At 26.8% G+C, this 18,869-nt stretch overlaps 2 protein-coding genes across 2 annotated transcripts; both read right to left on the bottom strand.

The window, feature by feature from the left end:
• Positions 1 to 1,015: 1,015 nt before the first annotated feature.
• Positions 1,016 to 4,505, bottom strand: LOC145847439 (DNA-directed RNA polymerase I subunit RPA49-like). The gene is made up of 6 exons (XM_082953598.1): positions 4,253 to 4,505; positions 3,468 to 3,681; positions 2,923 to 3,071; positions 2,369 to 2,677; positions 1,982 to 2,121; positions 1,016 to 1,663 (listed from the first exon to the last, which is right to left on the bottom strand). Exons 1-6 carry the CDS (start codon positions 4,484 to 4,486, stop codon positions 1,477 to 1,479), a joined length of 1,233 nt encoding a protein of 410 aa, XP_082809724.1. The 5' UTR covers positions 4,487 to 4,505; the 3' UTR covers positions 1,016 to 1,476.
• On the bottom strand, positions 4,505 to 5,782 carry LOC145847455 (calcineurin subunit B type 2). The gene has a single exon (XM_082953601.1). The coding sequence runs from the start codon at positions 5,756 to 5,758 to the stop codon at positions 5,246 to 5,248; it is 513 nt and encodes a 170-aa protein (XP_082809727.1). The 5' UTR covers positions 5,759 to 5,782; the 3' UTR covers positions 4,505 to 5,245.
• Between the last annotated feature and the right edge of the window lie 13,087 nt (positions 5,783 to 18,869).

The raw sequence follows: 18,869 nt of genomic DNA on the forward strand, positions 1-18,869 counted from the left end.
CTGTCACGCTTCTTTAAAATAAAAACACTTAGCAAGAGATCTTCCGTTTAATAAAAAAAATAACTATTTTTTTTTAAGTAAGAGTTAAAAATAATTTTTATTAACCGAAAGACCTTTTGCTCAGTGTTTGAGATCTGAGTTAGATATTTAATGATTTTTAACCAATACCAAATTAAAATCTGACCGATTCTAGAATAAAAAATCTAGACTATTTACTTTCCATTCATCTTAATTTACTTAAGGAATACATATTTCAATTGGATATGAAATAAAAACACTATTCTAACGACTTATCTAAACTAGTTTTGAAACCTTTAGTTTAGAAGCAAATAGTTTTTAAAGACATTTAATTCTCTTGGATTTGTGTACAGCTTGAAGTTGATAAATTTGAATAGTTCAGAATATTTACGAAACAAAAATAACATTAAGAGTTTAAAATGTTTTCTTAATGGTTTTTGATCTAAATCCGCTATGTTTATGACCATAATAAATTTATTTTTAAAATCACATTTAAAGATGAAAATTGTTAATTTTCAAGTTGTTAGTTTAAAGGTAACCACCAATCATCTCTAAATTACATAATGCATCATAGTATAACACTTAAAATCTTGTTCTGTTTAATAACTTAAAAATTGATGTTTTGGTCAAGAATATCTTCGGTTTTCAATTTATTTTAATTATTTTTCTATGAAGTACCTGCTTTTATATTATTCGAAAAAAAAACTTACTAACTATAAAACGTGAAAAATCTTTTATCTGATTTCATTAAAAATAAAAGTGCTATTTACAACAAAAATTAGTTACCAAAAGATATAAAAAACTTTTATTATTTATTGAAAGATAGACGATACAATAAAAACAATTTTCTAACATATGTAAAAAAACAAAACTTTACTAATAATAATAATTTCTATACAAAATTACTTACGAATACATGTTTTGATAAATAATCATAACATTTAAAAAACTTTATTATTTAAATTTGTCATATGTAGTTTCCCTAAAACAAAAACTTTTCAAATATTTCTAATTGAAAATTATTTAAATCAAACTTTAAAATCTTACAACCAAACATAATTATGACAAGACAAGTTTAAAGTCTATTAAAACGATTGTGACTTTGTAAAAGCTAAAAGTAATTCGGTCTAAAGTACTCAGTGAGTTTTTAAACAAAATACATATCACATCAAAAAACAACTATCTGACAAAAAATAAATTTAAAAAAACCTTAGGAAAAATAAGTACTTTTAAATTTTAAAAACTACCAAGTTAATTATTTTATGTAGTTATTCTTTGGCCTTATAAACTAGTCTTTTAAAATTAAAAATTATTAAAATTTAAAACCAAAAAAATACTCTAACAACTTTTACTTCTTTACCACAAACAAAAATCAGTGCTTTAAAAATTCAAAAACTACCAAATTAAAAAGAAATCATCTCCATTGCTTATCAAATATCCCGACCCAACCTAAATCAACTACTTCTTACCCCTGGCAACGGTGGGAACCTGCTGAAGGGGCAGCGACAAGACGCACATCCTGACGTTCTGCCTCGCCCCCTCCCTCTCCTTCAGCGTCCTCACCCTCCCCAACAGTTGCCTGGTAACCGTGCTTAGCAGCTTTGGGCTGATGCTCAACGCCGCTTCAATCTCGCCCGCGTCGATCCTTTAAAAAAATTAATTTGTTAAAACGACAAAATTTATAAAACCGGATAAACAACTTGTATTTGTTTTGAACGCCTAATCAACTAGGCAGCAAGCTTGGATGGTTAGGAGAGCAAATGAAAAAAAAGAAAACCACGGTTCATTGGATTTGCGCTTGAAATTTATATAACTAAACTGTTCGCTTTTCGGCGATTGAACAACTAATTTATTTTAAACAGCTCAAAACTTTTTGCCAAACGAACACATTGAAACTAAACCTGAAGTTGAAGCACTTCCACATTTTTTAATAAAAGTTATTAATATTAAATATATTTACTACCTGAAGTTGAAGCACTTCCACGCCAGCACGATTGCGTACCCGATCGCCTTGTTCTTCTTCTTGCCCGGCATCTGCCTCGTCCTGCCCTCGCCGATGAAAAATTCCGAAAACAGCCACTTTCGCACCTCGCCGCTTTCCTCCTACAACAATATTTTATCATTAATAAACAAAACTTAAAAACAAATAAAAAATATACATAAAAACTACCTACGAGTTTAATTATTTTTAAAAAAACATCACAGAACTCTCAAAACACTGGTGTTTTAATTCGTAGTTCAGCATACAAGAAGTCAGTCGTTTTTTTTAACGTCAACCTTAAAAAAATCACCTATCAAAACTAACAATACATACTAATTACTACTAAAAATAACAACACTCAAAAACCACCTCGAAGCAATTCATCCTCCTCGCCTCGGAAGCCTTGAGCTTGCGCAGCTTTATCATCAGGCTTATCAGCTTGCAGAACACCACGTGCGACATCACCCGGTCCTTGTCCGCGGCGTCGATGTTGGGGGGAATTCCCAGCATCAGCCTGGTGACGTAGTCCTCGAAGTTCTCCGCCCTGACCGCTTCCTCGTTGATGCCGAAGTGGTCCTGCCCGTACTGCTTGGACACGGTCAACAGCTTGTAGTACTTCTTGCCGAGGGAGTTGAGCACCGCCTTGGGGACGAGGTCCCTCGAAACGTCGTACACTTCCTGATTGAAAAAGAACGTGATGGTGAAGTGGGCGTGGAGAGAGTAAGAAACATAATAAGAAGGAAATAAACTAGGATGAATCTTAGTTGGGAAAATTAAACTTTGCTTAGAGTTTCAATAAATTTCAATTAACATTTCTATAAATGACCCTCTTATGAGAAAGTAAAAAACAGAGGAGTAAATTATGATAAATTTTATTTGCGAAAACTGTGCTTAGAGTTTCAATAAACTTTTCTACAACTGACCTCGAGGCTGTCTGCCTGCCGGTTGCAGGGTAGGAAGGTCTGCTCTCCGGCGCCCTCGTTGCGCGCCATCGACATGCTCAGCTTCTCCAGGTTGATGTTCTCCGCCACCGCGAACGCCGCCTTGCTCAGCGCCTCCGTGTTGTCCGCGCCTGTTGGAAAAATATAATTTGTAAGATTTTATATGTTATCTTAAAGCAAATCTTAATTCATATACCAGCAAAACCTTACAGAAAGCTGACAATTTCGTTGATACAAACATTTAAGTGAAATAAACTACTACATAAGCTTGGAAACTCATTGCAAAAAATAAACAATAATCTCATCGCCGTCGAGTTTTTCCTTTCTTCTTGAGCATCATCTTACTTTATCAGATTTTAAACAAATTTAAAAGAAGAATCTAAACCATAACTTTTTTGAAAGTTAAACGAAAGTTTTTTGAATGTGTACTTGATATTGACTTTTTATTGAAACTAACAACTTCTATCTTGGAAGAAATTCATACACTAAGTCTAAGAAACACAATACAATTTCACATATTATCTAACCGTCGTGTTTCTCCTTCTTCTTCAGCATCATCTTGTTCTTGTGCGAGCCGAAGTCCCTGGTCAGGTCGGCCATCTTCTGCTGGTCCGTCCTCTCGTCAACCCCGTCATCGTCGCTCTCCTGCAGGTGCTCGGGCAGGTTGCACGGCAGCAAGGCGTCCATCTCGAAGCAGTCCGTGTCATAAACCTCAGCCCTGTCACCCTCTACCTCCACCACCTGTTGAGTTGTTTTTACTCATTATAATCCTAACCATTCCTCCACCTTTTAAGTGTTTGAGAGTTTAAGACTTTGCAGTTTAGACCAGGGTAACACTGGTTTAGACCTTTAATTGTTACCTTTAAAGATAAAAGTTTTTTAGCACATTCTAATTATAATCTAAGTGTTGTGTATGACTTGATGACCATGAGCTGTTTTTTACGCCCAGGTCATCCTCTACCTCCACCACCTGTTGAGCAATGAATTTGAAGTTTTTTATTTTTTAGCTCATTCAAATTTTGAATGTTACACGATTGAAAAATAAAAGGTTTTATTGCTAGCTGATGATATCTTCCTTTTTTTTTTGGGCGAAACATTGTTAGGAAAATAAAATATTTAAAATATTGTATTATTTTCCTAACAATAATAAGTTGAGACCTTTAACTGTTGTCTTTTAGGATTAAAGTTTTTTAGCACATTACAATTAAAATTCAATTGTGGTGCACGACCATAGTGTCTTTTTTTGATACCCATTTTTGTGCTTAAACCAAAATTTTTCTTTTAATCTTTTGTTTTCGTCTAACAAACTCACCAGGTACTTGCAGTCCAGTTGCTTGTTGCTGTTGTACCCGAAATACGCCATGTGGGGAGTTTCCACGTGCAGGAGCTTCTTCTGGTTGTTCTCGTTGCTGACGTACTGCTGCACTTTGAACTCGGCGTCGGGATGCGGCACCCCGTTGTTGAACTTGACCAGCGGGCGCTTGACCCGCGGGTTGAAGCGCATCTTCACGCTTTTCTTCTTCTTCTTCTCCTCGTGCTTAGCCATGTTATGTGTAAGTAAAAATTGTCTGTATAAAAACAATACAGTATACAACAAGCTACAAACAGACAGTTTTGGGTTGATTTGAATAGTTATAAAATTTTGTTATGCATTTTATTACAGAGCTTTTAAATGTTTAGTTTAAATTTTATTTTATTTTTAATAATAATATTTTACAGAACTATATATACTAGCCAAACCTTTAAAAGCGTTGTTACAATAACGATAAATACATAAAAAACTGTTTAAATTATTCTTTAGTCAAATGCAAGATAGAAACCACCAAGACTATCAAGTAGAAAATATTATGAAATAAGAAATAATTTTGTGTAAACTTAGAAATATCTGATGTAATACAACCGAGTATTTAGATTTAAGAAACTAGTAGTTTTAGATAACAGTGTAAATTTTGATAGGTATTTAGATGACTTTTATAGGTATATTGTCCTTTAAAATGTGAAAAAAACAGTGTTTTGCTAAGATTTGTCAAAGGTAATAAATATAATTCAATTACAGATTGTACAAATGCAAAAATACGTATTGATGTAAAAGCATATTTTGGGCAATTGGTGCAAAAGAAAAAAATATTGTGTAACTTAATTAAAAAACTATTTTTATTAAAAATTATTTTAAATAGCTACAAATAAAAAAAATCAGAAAAAAAACAATTTAAATGGACGAAGCACACAACAAAAACATGCAAATGAGGGAAAATTTACTGCAAAAACTAATGAACACCAACAAAACAAAAACCAATAGTTCTGATCAAACGTCAACAACCATCTTCTTATCGACATCCAAGTTCGAAACGATCATGGAGAACTCGTTGAAGGATATCTTGCCGTCGCCGTCCTTGTCCGCGTAGATGATCGTCTTGTCCACGATCTGCTGCAGCTGCTGCTCCTTCAGGTTGGTGCCCACCATCATCTTGAGCACCTGGAACAGCTCCCCGTTGGATATGAACCCGTCGTTGTCGATGTCGTAGATGCGGAAGGCGAACTTCAGCTTGGACATCTTGTCCCCCTTCACCGAGAACTGGGACACGCCCTCGATGAACTCCTTGAAGTCCAGCTCGCCGTTGCCGTCCTGGTCGAATATCTCGATGACCCTCTGCACCAGGGGGTTCTGTTGCAGCTCGGGCAGGGACATGAACTCGTCGATGGACAGGGAGCCGGAGTTGTCCAGGTCCAGCTTCCTGAACCTTTTGCCCAGGCGCTGGATCTCCTCGGCGTCAAAGTGGGAGCACATTTCCATCGGCAGTGACAGCTCGTTTCCCATGTTTGTTAATTTTATTTGATTAACTTGTCTGAAAGCATATTTTGTCTTTATTGAAATTTATGGGAAAGTAAAAAAAAATAGGCCTTAAAATATTCTACTAATTTTATTTAAATTATGGGAATTTAAAACAACTGAACAATAAACTAAACTAATTAGGTTGGAGTGGATGTTAAAAATTTGTTGGTAACTGTTAATTTTTAAACTATGGTAATTTTAATACAATAAAAGTTTTAAACACTTTTGATAACTATTTAGTTTTGAAATAACAAAAAGTTTATTTTAAGAGTAATTTCTTTAAAAACTTGGTATAGTAAAAACTAAAAACATTTTGCAAACGTTTGTTATAAGTTTTTGAATTGAAAACAACCTTTTAATTAGAAATTAAAACGAAATAAAATAAGATTACAAGTATTTATGATCATTATCAAAAAATAAAAATAATATAATTCTGCTCAGCAAAAAGTACACTTTTAATAACACAAAAACTAAGCTATTAAAGGTAAAGAAAAAAACTCTTGAAACCTTTATAATATAATTTTCAAAAAGAATATGTTAAATTGTTACTGATAAAAACAAAGCTATAAAGGTTGATGATTAATTAGTGATAATTAGCTTGATAAAGTATAGTGTTTTTATTAAACTTTAACTTCTAATGAACTATTTTTTCTTATTTATTAAAATATAACATTCAAAATTGTAACTTGAATATTTTTGTACGAACTTAATCAAAGTTTCAATTCATTGTAGTCTTATAATTAAGTTTAAACTCTCAATTAGCTTAAGCTTAACTTATAAATAAATAAAAAAGAACTTAAAAATATTAATACATTTTCTTTTTGGCTTGAGAAAATTTACAACTCTAAATAGTAGTACTAAAAGAGTACTATTTTTAGTTTAAAAAGTTAGGAGTTTTTAGTTATTTAGTGAATACATAAACTACACAAAAAACAGTTGTTTTAACAAAGATAGAATTTTATAAGAAATTTAAAAATAAAATGTCATTACAGATTAAATTAATAATATTGCTACTTCTTAAAAAATTGCTCAAGTTAAACGTTTCTAATTCAGCAGTTTCAAAGAAGTTTCTTGCAAGCATACATACCATAAAGAGCTTTCAGCCAGCCAAAGTTTTCAAAAAGTATTTTGATTCAGTTATAGTAAAAAATAAAATTAGCTCATAATAAAAAACTATTTTTTAAACTAAAAAAGTAGTATTCTTAACAATATACAATTAATATTTAAATTATAAAGAATAGACTACTTCAAAAACAGAAAATGTTAAGCAAAACATTGATGACAATCACTGAAATTGCTTTTCTGAAAAAATGGATATAGCTCTATTTAATTAAATATTCTATAATCTAAGCCTTTCTCAGACTGAATAATAAAAAAAACTTAAAGTTTATCATTATTATCAATTATTGTATAACTGATTACAAACAAAGAGGCTCTAAATTTTTAACATATCCTTAATTTGCTTAGGGTGCTCACATGCTTTTTTAAAACTCATTAACAAGTTATAGAACTAAACAAGTGCAAGGTTTTTCAATCCTTTTTCATAGAGAAAAAAAAATAAAAAAGCTATTAGCTTTATCCATGTGTTTCATTAAATAATAGTATGTAGTATTTATGGCACTTTAAAGTACAAATTATTGTTTCATGTATGTGAAATACACCAATCAAAGTTAATATTGTGTATTGCAAACAAAATTCAAAATATTTGACCAAGACTTGTAAAAAATTCACATTTGAAATACTTTGCAGAAATGAAATAAGATAACTTTTGTTTAGGCAAAACTCAAAAAAAGTATCAGAATGATCTACATCATATTGACTTAATGCTTTCACAATGATAGTTTGACATTAAAAAGTATGATAAGCATAATTTTATACAACTAAAAAATCAATAAAATTCCAGTCATACTTAGTGGATTCCTTAGTAGTTTTCAATAGTGATCTACTGGATCCAAAAAATTAGTACTTGGCCGGATCCGAATCTGTATCTCATATATAACATTAGGATTCGTCCAGATCAGGTTAACACTTTTAAAACGGGATTCAGCTGAATCTGGATAATTTTCAAAAGAACATCTGGCTGAATCCAAATTTCATTCTGAAATCAGGACCTGGCCGGACCCAAATATTAGGATCTGGTAGATCACTAGTTTTAACATTAATTTTTACATTCTTTTACACTTAAAAGTGTATTTCTTAATTCATTTTAAAATTTGAAAATAAGTTAAAATAAATTAATGTCTACAACACTAAAAATATGAATAGATTTTTTTTAATATTTACATATTAGTTTCTCTGTGGTAGTTTAATAACACAATAATGTTTAAGATTGTTGTTAATCATTTAAGCAAACTTGTTTTGGTTAAATTTTTCGTTATAAACATCCTTTAAGTAGAATACTAAAAACTTGTTTCTAAATTGTATTAAAAAAATTTTGTATACTATGTATCTTAGTCTTATTAAATAAGACGTATGAAAATATTTAGATAGCTAAATTTTACTCTGTTTTTATTTTTAGAGATCTTTCACTACTTAAAAAAAGTTAAACATAAGACTAAAATAGTTTAAAACGGGATTTCCCAAAGGGGGTAACAGTCCCTTATTCTTAAGATCTTAGTAAAATAAGGAAAATAAATAGTAAAGGAGGCAAAGACTAAAAGAGGAGGTGATTTTTAAATTTGTAGAAGTTAAAGAATTTTTAATAAAAATAACATACACTAGACATTTTGGCATTTATAATAAACAGTAAAAAAAAAGGTTTAAAAAATATTGAATGGAATATTTGAAACTAACACAAGATACTCTAGTACTTTTTTGAAGATTTCAATTTGGGTGATAGCTGGAAAGGCAGAAACAAACAACTTACACTAAATATTATTGGGTTTGTATTGAAGAGTTAAAAATAGTTACATTCCAACTAAAATAACATCCCAAATATATTTTTTTTTGAAATTTAGCTTGCAACAACTAAATGCCTGAAACAACTTTCCTTGAATTTTTTTTCTGCTAAGGGGCTGATAATGAAAATGAGTTTGGAAAATCCAAATTATGAAAATTTTATGAAGCTCTGCAGTAGAAATAAAAAAAAACAATTTAACACTGGTTATTTTAAAATCCAAAATATTATGTTTAAGCTTATTTTGAAACATTTTTATAATGTTTTGTAGGAGTGGACAATACCCAATACAAGTCCAGCCTGCCAGTATAAAAACCTGCCGTGTAACAGTTTCTTAGCTTAAAAATATCTTTATTTAGTTTAAATAAATGAAGTTGAGCTTTTTAATAACAAGCAAAAAATTATAGTTGCAACCTACTTTAAAACTTTAACTATTATAAATAGTTTTTTCAAAGTTACATGGCCAACTATCACTTTTGATTTCCAAATATGACTATAATACATTTTAAGGTAAATCTAACCAACAAACTAAAAAAACATCCAACCCTAGTTCATATTATACTAAAATTTAGGAAATAAGAACTTTTTCATTGTAACAGGGCTGCCACTCTTTGAGTCAAAAAAAACTGTTCTGAGTGACCTTAAAATGTTCTGAAATATCCTGTTTTTTTTCCTTTAAAACATTGTTTTTTAATCCTAAATAAGTTTTAGTCAATTTATTTTTAATTAAGTTCTTCAACAAAACTAGATATTAAACAAGAAAATATTGCAACTAAATATAGTTCAAAATCTTTAAAAAAAATGTCCCGAAATTTAAAAAAATATAAAACTATCCTGAGTCTAAAAAAAATCCAAAACTATCCAGATTCAGCCTGAATTTTTTTATTCAAGTTTTACTGAATTACCTTTAGATTCTAAAAATATCTTGAGTTATACTGAATGTGTGGCAATCCTGTTATAACAATAAAAACGATATTTAAAAAACCTTTGTTAAAGGTTTAGCAGGTTTTAATTTTATTTATTACTGCATTTTTAGACTTTTATTATGGCTGCTAGAAAAATACTAATAAATAACTAATCTTTACTTTTCAACACATCCAAAAACTAAATTTAGAATTCAACTAAATCTTTTATACTGTGTAAATTTTAAAACAGTATGTAGTTGAACTACAAAAAAAATGTTGTTACAAATTTCTATCTTTTTTCTTGATGTTCCATATTTCATCTAAATTTTTAAGTATCCTTTTAGTATGGAATACTACTTTAAGAAATAGATTTGAATATTTTTTTTTTTTTATGATCATAATTTTTTTGATCCTTATTGAAAAATCTGCTTCATACAAGTTATTTGTAGTATTAAAAAAAAAATCTATAAAATTTGAAGTAAATTAATTCAAAAATAAAGAAGATAATTTTTTTTTCTTTAATTTTTAATTTCAGAGAAAATTTGCAATCAGAATTTTGGTAAAATTGTTTAAGAAATATTTTATACAACTTTTCATGTCTTAAAAGTTAATTAATTTTATTTTTAAGTATAAAACAGTATCTTAATGTAAAGCGGGTAACCTTTCTATTCCCTGTAAAACTTTGTAGCCAAACTTGTTAAACAATGAGTACTGTAAAAAATTAGAAGCAGACTAAATAAAGTAAAAAATAAAAATAAAGTAAATTTTTATTCAAAAGGCACTATTGTGTACTGATAATTAAATTATGATAAAAATATTAGTTATACAAATCTGATTTTTAGGTGTTTTGCACAAGTTATTATATTGCCAAATCATAAAATAGTGTAAGTGCTCAAGCTTTTAATAAGAAGGGATGTTAACTTTTATAAAAAATATAACATCCCTAAGCCAATTACATTAGTTCCTAAATTACACCATGATATATGATCACAAATCAGTTTGTGTAAAAGATAAAGATTTTAACTGATTTTAGAGAAGCAAAAATTTCTGTCAAAAAGTCTCTGATATAAACCTATATAATTCAGTTTTTTTTTGATAGTATTATCAGAAACTAAAATAAATAAATTTAAATTTTTATAATGTTTAATTTTTCTTCTACAGACCCAATTTATAAATAACTTTTTTATTAAGTATTTATTATAAAAATCTGATAATTTTTTTTTATTTAATTGAAATTTCTAAAACAAAAAAGTTGTTTTTTTTTTTAAACAAAAAAGTTCAAGTTTAATTTAACAGATTTAATAAATATTGGACTGAGAAAGTTTTAAATTGATTTTTTTTAAAACCATATGAAAAATATTTTTAGTAAAATAATATGTTTTTGATACTGTTCTTTATATCTATAAGAAACTTATGAAACTCTAAAAACTAGATTGCTTATATTTCAAAAACTACTTCAAAATTTTTAAGACAGTAGAAAGCAATTGACACATAAAAAAATAAAACTAAAATAACTTTTATCCCACTCAGTATGGTTTAAATTAAAAATACTTTAAATGGACTAATTATACTTTAACTTTTACTACAAATAAATATGCCCTTTAATATAAAGTTTATCTATTGTATTTTTAATGTAAACTACATATTTTTGTTATAATGTTCAATAACTTGTTTATAAGATAAACATTTGTGTTTTTTAATTTTGTGTTTCTTTTTTCATCTTACAGTTTAGTGACCTGATTTTGAGGCGTAGGTCAAGTTGGACAATAACAAATAATAATAACAATAAAAACTTAAATTTGGAATCTTGTTTCGGTTTATATCAATATATGTAAGGTTTGTTTCTTTTTTATTCCTAATTAAAATTATTTTTCATAATTTTTAAATAACAATTTTTTTTTTGATGCAACCTTATAATAAATGAAAAGATGGTTTTGATATTTGAAAATAACATAAAAACTTTGACTTATGCTAAATCTCATTTGTTATAACACTTTAGCCACTTTATTAATTTTTTATTTTTTCCATACCTTTAGCATAAAACTGTTTCAAAGCTAAACATTGATACAACATAATTAATATTGATACCATGTTACTATTTTAAACTACTTTTGAAGCTACTGTTTTTTAGTTTACTAAAAGTACTAAAAGTTTCTATTAAAACAATATTGAGCTAGTTATTAGATAGTAGCTGTAAGAGTTGATAAAAACTATTTTTTTTAATATAATATTAGTAACACCAACTGTTTTTGAAACCAAATACTTTATCTTACTTACAAAGTTTTAGTGACCTTTAAATATGAACAGCTCTTGAGAAATTTGAAAAACTACGTGCTAACAGAAGAGAACTTTTTTTTAAGATAAAACTGGATTTTTATTTGAAATAAAAATTTATAAACTGTAAGATACTTTTGTAGTACAAAAAAACTAAATTTACTTTTGAGATATAGTTAAAAAGCTTTCAAAACAAAAGTATGTGTTTACAAGTGTTTTTTGCACTGTAAGAAACAATCACACTATAACAATATTTTGAAAACTAGACTGATTTTGACCAAAACAAAAAGAAAAATATTTTAAGTGGCCTGAATAGTTAAAGTGTGGCAATCCTGCTTTCTATTTTTTTTTCATCTAAAGAGTTTAAGTTTATTAAAAAATAAAATCTTGTAAGATAATAAATAAAAAAGTTAATGATTTCATTTTTTTAATAAAAAATAACTTATTCCTAAGAATACTTAATTTTAACTTAAATATACAAAAAATATGCTTAAAGTGTAAAAACATAGGGGAATTAAAAATTTTTATGAACAAAATATTTTTAATAAGCATTTTTAATTTTTAATGCTTTCCCTATAAATGGAAAACTTTAAACTTACAGGAGTGCCAAAGGTTTTGTTATAAACTTTTTCCAGATTTTTAATAAACAGGGTTGGCCAATGGTTTTTGAGAATTTCTGAATTCTCTGAATTTCTTTGTTTTTTTTTCTTTTGAGTTTAAGTGTAAAAATTGTGTTAAGTAGTATAACAACATAAAAAAATACTGTAAAGCTACTTTAGATAGGTTTTTAATCAAAATAAAATTTGATGATACCAAAAAATTTTATTAATATGGTAATTTTTTTGTTTCAAATAAAAATTTTACTACATAACACGTACAATTCATTCAATTTCCTGGTTTTAAGTGATTTTTGTCCTAAAATCCATGTTATTCAAGACTTTTATTTTTATTTTTCAATTTCCAGGTTTTCCAAGGGTTCTAGGTTATGTGGCAACCGCATAAGTACAAGTTGTTTAGTCCATTTTTAGTATAACATTAAAACTATAGTTATATCTGGTATAAAGAAATTGAAAAGATACTGTAATGCTGCTTTAAATGTATCTTAAATTATATAAATCTAAATAATACATTTTTTTTATGCAATGGATTTTTCATATCTAGTCTAAGTTTTGTTATTTACAGTAAAAACTGTTTAAAATTCAAGGTTTTCAGGTTGTTTTTTATCTAAATTGTCAAATTTCAAGTATTTTTAGGCTTTTTGGCAACCCTGAACTCACTAGCTATGATCCTTACATCTCTTTTATTATTTAAATTTTGTAAAGCTGCATCTTGCATCTAAGATAAAATTTACTAGACAAGACTAACTCTAAGATCTTCAATATTTCAAAAAAAAAATAAAGCCATTAGATATATATTTTGTTTTTATTTTAGAGTTGCAAATATTTATTGAACATTTTTTCCAGGTTTTATAAATTTCTTCTATGTTTCTTTAAAAAAACTTTGTGGCCCATTTTTGTCATTAAATCAAGGGCATAGGGGATCAACCTTTATTTTTACAAATCAATCTTACTTTATAGAGTTTTATCTGAGCTATCAGAAATTTTTATCCGCTTAAAAAATTCAAATTAAATTTTAGATATAAGCGATTAAAGTCAGTGACCTCAATAGTTTACTAATGAAAGGTGCAAACCAAAAATGCAAAAAAAAGACTATTTCATTAAAAATTTATTTTTTTTTTAACCAGTCTTCTTCAAATTTTTACAGAAATACCGTTATTAAATTTAAAAAAAATAAAGGCAGGGATTTTAGTATTTTAAAAAAATAAAAATTTTATTAAAAAAAAAACACTTTTCTTTTGTTTTTTTTTTGTTTATAATTTTTACTTTTAATATTTTCTAAATTTAGATACTCAAAGTCTTTTAAACTATGAAGAGAAAATTTCTAGAAAGCTTGAGGTCTCTAGCTCAAAAAATGAAGGAAAAGATAGATGTTTAGTGATCAAAAAATTTGAGGTTCATACCTTTATATTAGAAACTTTTTACAAAAATATTAACATCTCAAAAGTTGAATAATAATTTTCAATTCTGTAAAAACTGGCTAGTAGTTTGTATTTTAAGCTTTTTTATTAGAGCCAATGTTAATTTTAATAAAAAAAATGTTGGATACCCTATGACCTTAAATTTAAAGTAAAGAACTGCCTTTTTTAGTATTACAACATTGCAGGATACTGTAAAGGTACTTTAAATATTTTATTTTTTAATGATAATTTTTCTATCATATGAAAAAAATTTTGTGTCTAACAGAAATATCATTACTTAATATGTATTTAAAACTGTTTAAAATTCCACGTTTTAAGGTTTTTTATTGATTTATGTTTGAAATTTCAGTTTTTTAACTCAATTTTCAAATCCCATGTTTGTGAAAATTTTTTGGCAACTCTGTTTTATAAGACAAAAAATCATGATTTTTTTAATTAAAATATATACATAATTTCGGATTTTACATGACCTTTGTCAAAAAAAAATAAAATAGTTTTTTTTTTGTCATATAATTTTAATTCTTAAAATTTTTTAAATTCTGTTTTGACAGAATTTTATAAATATTGCAAGGAGCATTTCCTCAAATTTTAAAGTAGTTTTTTTTTATAAACGCAGGAGAAGATAGATTTTTGGTGACTTCTAGTTAATTGCTGTTTTAGTTTGTGTCTCCCAAATGGAACCTATTGTAGTCTTTAACTTTGACCGGCTAAATCTCAAAATTAATTTGAGTTCTAAAATTTGTAAAAAGCAACTTGTAGCTTAGTTGAAACTCAATAAAATAAGACTAAATTGTAAATGAGGTGATTTACCTCCTTATGCCCTTAATATTTTATTATAAAATAAAGATAAGTGACTGTTGTAAAAAGAAACTTGCACTGTTGAAGACTACAAAAATTTTAGTAGAATATTTTGTTCAGAGTTAATTATTACACTATTATAATATTTTTAATTTGAATAACATCTAAAATATAAATACAGAAGTAAAATAATAATTTCTAAAAGAGAACTGACAGATTATGAATAAAACAAAAATGGCATTTTTTACAAACAAACCAAAATTATAACTAATAAATTACCTGATTATCTATGAAAATTACAGCCGTTTTCAAAGTTTGCATGTTTGTCATGTAAAATTTAATTTTTTAGTCAAATAAAACTAAATGAAACTAATTTCATTCTTTGTTATTCAGGTTAAAAGTAGAACTGAACACTAAACTAAGTTCTTTTACCACTACCATGGTTGCCACTACTTTTTGAGAAATTTCTTCCAAATTATTGTGAGTACTCATTTTAGGTTAAAAGTTAAATTCAAAGTTACAAATTTTGTTAAGTGATATAACAACACTGAAAAGATTCTTTAAAGCTGATTTAAATGTATTTTTACATACTAAAATTTTGATGATGACAAAAGTTTTTCATCTATATAAAGATTTCAATGTGAAACCAAAGTTTTACAACATGTAAAAATTGTTTAAAATTTCAGGTCCATAAGTGATTTTTGTTCAAAATTCTAGGTTTTTTTTTAAACTTTAAGCCAGTTTTTAAACTTCCAGTTTAAATTAGCCTATTTTTTTAATTCCAGATTTTTTCAGGATTCAAGGTTTTGTGGCAACCCTGCACTATGGAAATGGTTGCTGTAAGATATAAATTACACAGAGTCAAATAAAAACATAGTTTATACTTATCAAATATAATCTTAAACATTCTTTAAAAAAAAAACAATCAGTAGAAATATGCTAATTTACAAAGTAAATAAAATTTACTATTACAGAGTAAAAAACATTTACTTTCACAAATAATTTTCTGTAGAAAATAACCAAATCTTGAATTGACAAACTCACAGAAAAATATCTTCATCCAAACCAAATCTATCAAAATATCTGTATAAGTTGTTTTTTTTTTTTTCCAAATTTAATATTTTTCTATTATTCTCTTATAATTTTATCCATATATATAATTTATATATATGCTTTATATAATTTAAGTTTGTTATGGCCCTTCTGGGTCGTGTGGTAATTACCCTACTAAACGAAAATATTATATTTTACTTTGAAAATGTAAGAACAAAATTTACATAACATGTTAAAGACTTAAAAATCAATAGTGTTCTTCAGCATTTTCTCATAGCTTATATTTTCTTTTTATTTTTGAGCAGAATTAGAAGACAAATAGGACAAGCTTGATTAAACAGCTACATTTAGTTCAATATTGTTTCTGGAAAAAATGAAATGAGTTACGAATCGTAATTTACAAGTACATGGATATATCTTTCCTACAAATATAAATTTTTATTACTAAAAATTAAAAATCTAAATTTTTTTGAATAAAATAAAATTTTAAAAATGTGTAAGGAAAAAATAGTAATAATTTGTTAGATGTATCAATCTTATGCTAGCGAAACTTTAATTAAAAAATATTTCTTGTTTAACTTTTTGTTAACCGGTTTTTTAATTTGTTTGTCATAACAACAAATATTTAAAATTCATAAAAACTGTAAAACTATTTCCTTGGTCTTTAAAATTAAAAAAATATATCAAAATTATGTATAATAACAAATTATACATAGCTGGTTCATAAAAACATAACTAAAAAATATGAAAAAATATTTTAAGCTAAAAAAAAACTTCGAAATAAAATGTTTTCAAGGATAATTTAGAATTTTTGTAAAATGTAACTATTTGACTAATATTAAACTTTATAAAGTTACATAAAAAGAGTTCTTTTTTTAACTAGTAATATAATAAATATGTTTTATTTGTTTTATACTGTATAAAATAAAACTAAAAATTCTTTAATCTATTATAAAATAAAACAAAAAAAATTTAAGTGCCGTGTTTAAGTTTCTTTCAATAGCTAGTTTCTTTTATAACATATATTATAACTTTTCTTTTATCATTTTAAAAAGATAAAAATTATATCAATAGTTTTACAACTATTAAGTCAAACTTTAAACTTTGTTTTTTAAAATGGTTTACAAGTAAGTCGAAAAATGAATTTTTTATACGATAAGTTTAAAGCATAGGTTTCCAAATCGACGATTACCTGCTTGGGTTACCTACAAATTGACCTGGTTACCAGCTTAGGTAACCAAACCAGTGTCAGATCAGCTGCAATTTTAAGGTGCCTTCTGAATTCTGATTGATTGATATTTTTTACTACTAAAGCAAACAATGGTAAGAAAAATAAGTGTTGAAGTTTTTTTTATTTCTGGTAGCCCTATATTTTTGTGCTATTGACCAAAATTATATCAATAAACTAATTTAAATAATTACCAGGGTCGGCTGCAGTTGTCAGTTTATATATATTTTTTAACTTATAACATTATGCAAATTATGCGAATGACGTGAATTGATAATACAGCAGAGTGGAGTGGAGACTGGAGTGGACTATTAAGAACATTTATACCCACATTCCTAACAAATTATTCCAAATTAATAAAAAAACTACCGTATTTTAAGTTTTATTACATATGATTCAATAAAAAATTCAACTTTTGACTTAATTTTAAATCATTGTATTACATAAAACTTAAAATAAAAAAAGTAAAATATTTACAAATCAGAAGCGATCTTAGAATTACATCTAGCTGACGCAGATTACCTAAGCAGACGATTCTGCTTAGTTTAGAAACTCCTTCTTTAAACTTAAATTATAATTTCGGGCTTGAGTATTAACAATGGCAATTATAAAAGGAGTTGAATAAAAATATTTTACTTTTAACAAATTACTTCGGCTATCCCATGTTATTTAACAACATACATGAACTAGCTATTCTAGGTAAGTTAATGCTCGTTTTCGAAAATAACTAATTTGCAACGAAGTTATGAACTTTGAATTAATTTTAGGGAAAATTTAAATTTTAAGAAACAGCTGAAATGGTTATAAACAAAATTTAAAATATTGTTACAGTATTAATTTTTCACAAGTTCAGAATGAATTGTTTCAAAAATATTATTAATAGAGAAAACAAGTTATTTTAAAACGTTAATTTATAAATTATAGTTATTCAACTGTCACATGTTTATAAAGATGAAGCTTAAATTTTTTCTATATGTGTTGTCTATGGCATTTAATCTTGCAACATACAACTAAAAGAATTTTCAACCTTTATTAGGACCCCTACACCTTGAGGAAACACAACTAAACAATCATTAATAAGCAAACACTACTACTAAAAGTAAGAAAGTATGCTTTTTTTTTGAAAATTAAGCTAAAAAAATTAACTAACACATTGGTCTCTCTAAATGCAGCTTTAATTCATAGTTTCTCAAAATATTGAATAAAGGAATTTTGTTAAAATTACCCAAATCTTAATTTTAACAGATGTATTTTAATTACTCTATTGAAGTTTTGAAACATTATTTCTTGCAAGTATTTGAGTATAGCTGTAAAGTTTTTAATGTTTTATAATTTTTAAAAATCTGAAACACCTAAGATATATACAGGGTTGTCACACTTTCAAGCTAACTAAGGCCAGGGTTTTCAAAAAACCTTGAATCATGGAAAAACCTTTGACATTTTTGGTAAAAAACCTGGAGTTTGAGAAGCTATAAACAATCTGAATTTACACAAAAATCACTAAAAAACATCAAAAACCTGGAATATTAAGCTATTTTAACATGTAGTGTTATCATATTCTGATAAGATACAGTAATCTATCTGTTATTTTATATCATTAACACTTTTCTTTATTAAATAAACACATTTTAAGTAGCTCTACAGTATTTTCACCAGGTTTTTATACTATTTGAGACAGTTTTTTTTAACTTAACTTAAGTTGTAAACTAAAAATAAATTGAAAAACTTGTTCTTACAAAACCTTAAAGAAGTTCAAAAAACCTGGAATAAACTTACAAAAAACAATTGGCGGTTCATGCTATTTTGATGTTTTTTTTGATAACTAAAGATATTTTTTTGAGATTTGAATAAATTGGATAAGTTTTAAAGCTTGAAGCATGGGAGGTTTACAAGTTCTTGTACTT

This window comes from Thalia democratica, chromosome 1 (assembly GCF_965202585.1).
Source record: "Thalia democratica chromosome 1, ktThaDemo2.hap1.1, whole genome shotgun sequence".
NCBI lineage: Eukaryota > Metazoa > Chordata > Thaliacea > Salpida > Salpidae > Thalia > Thalia democratica.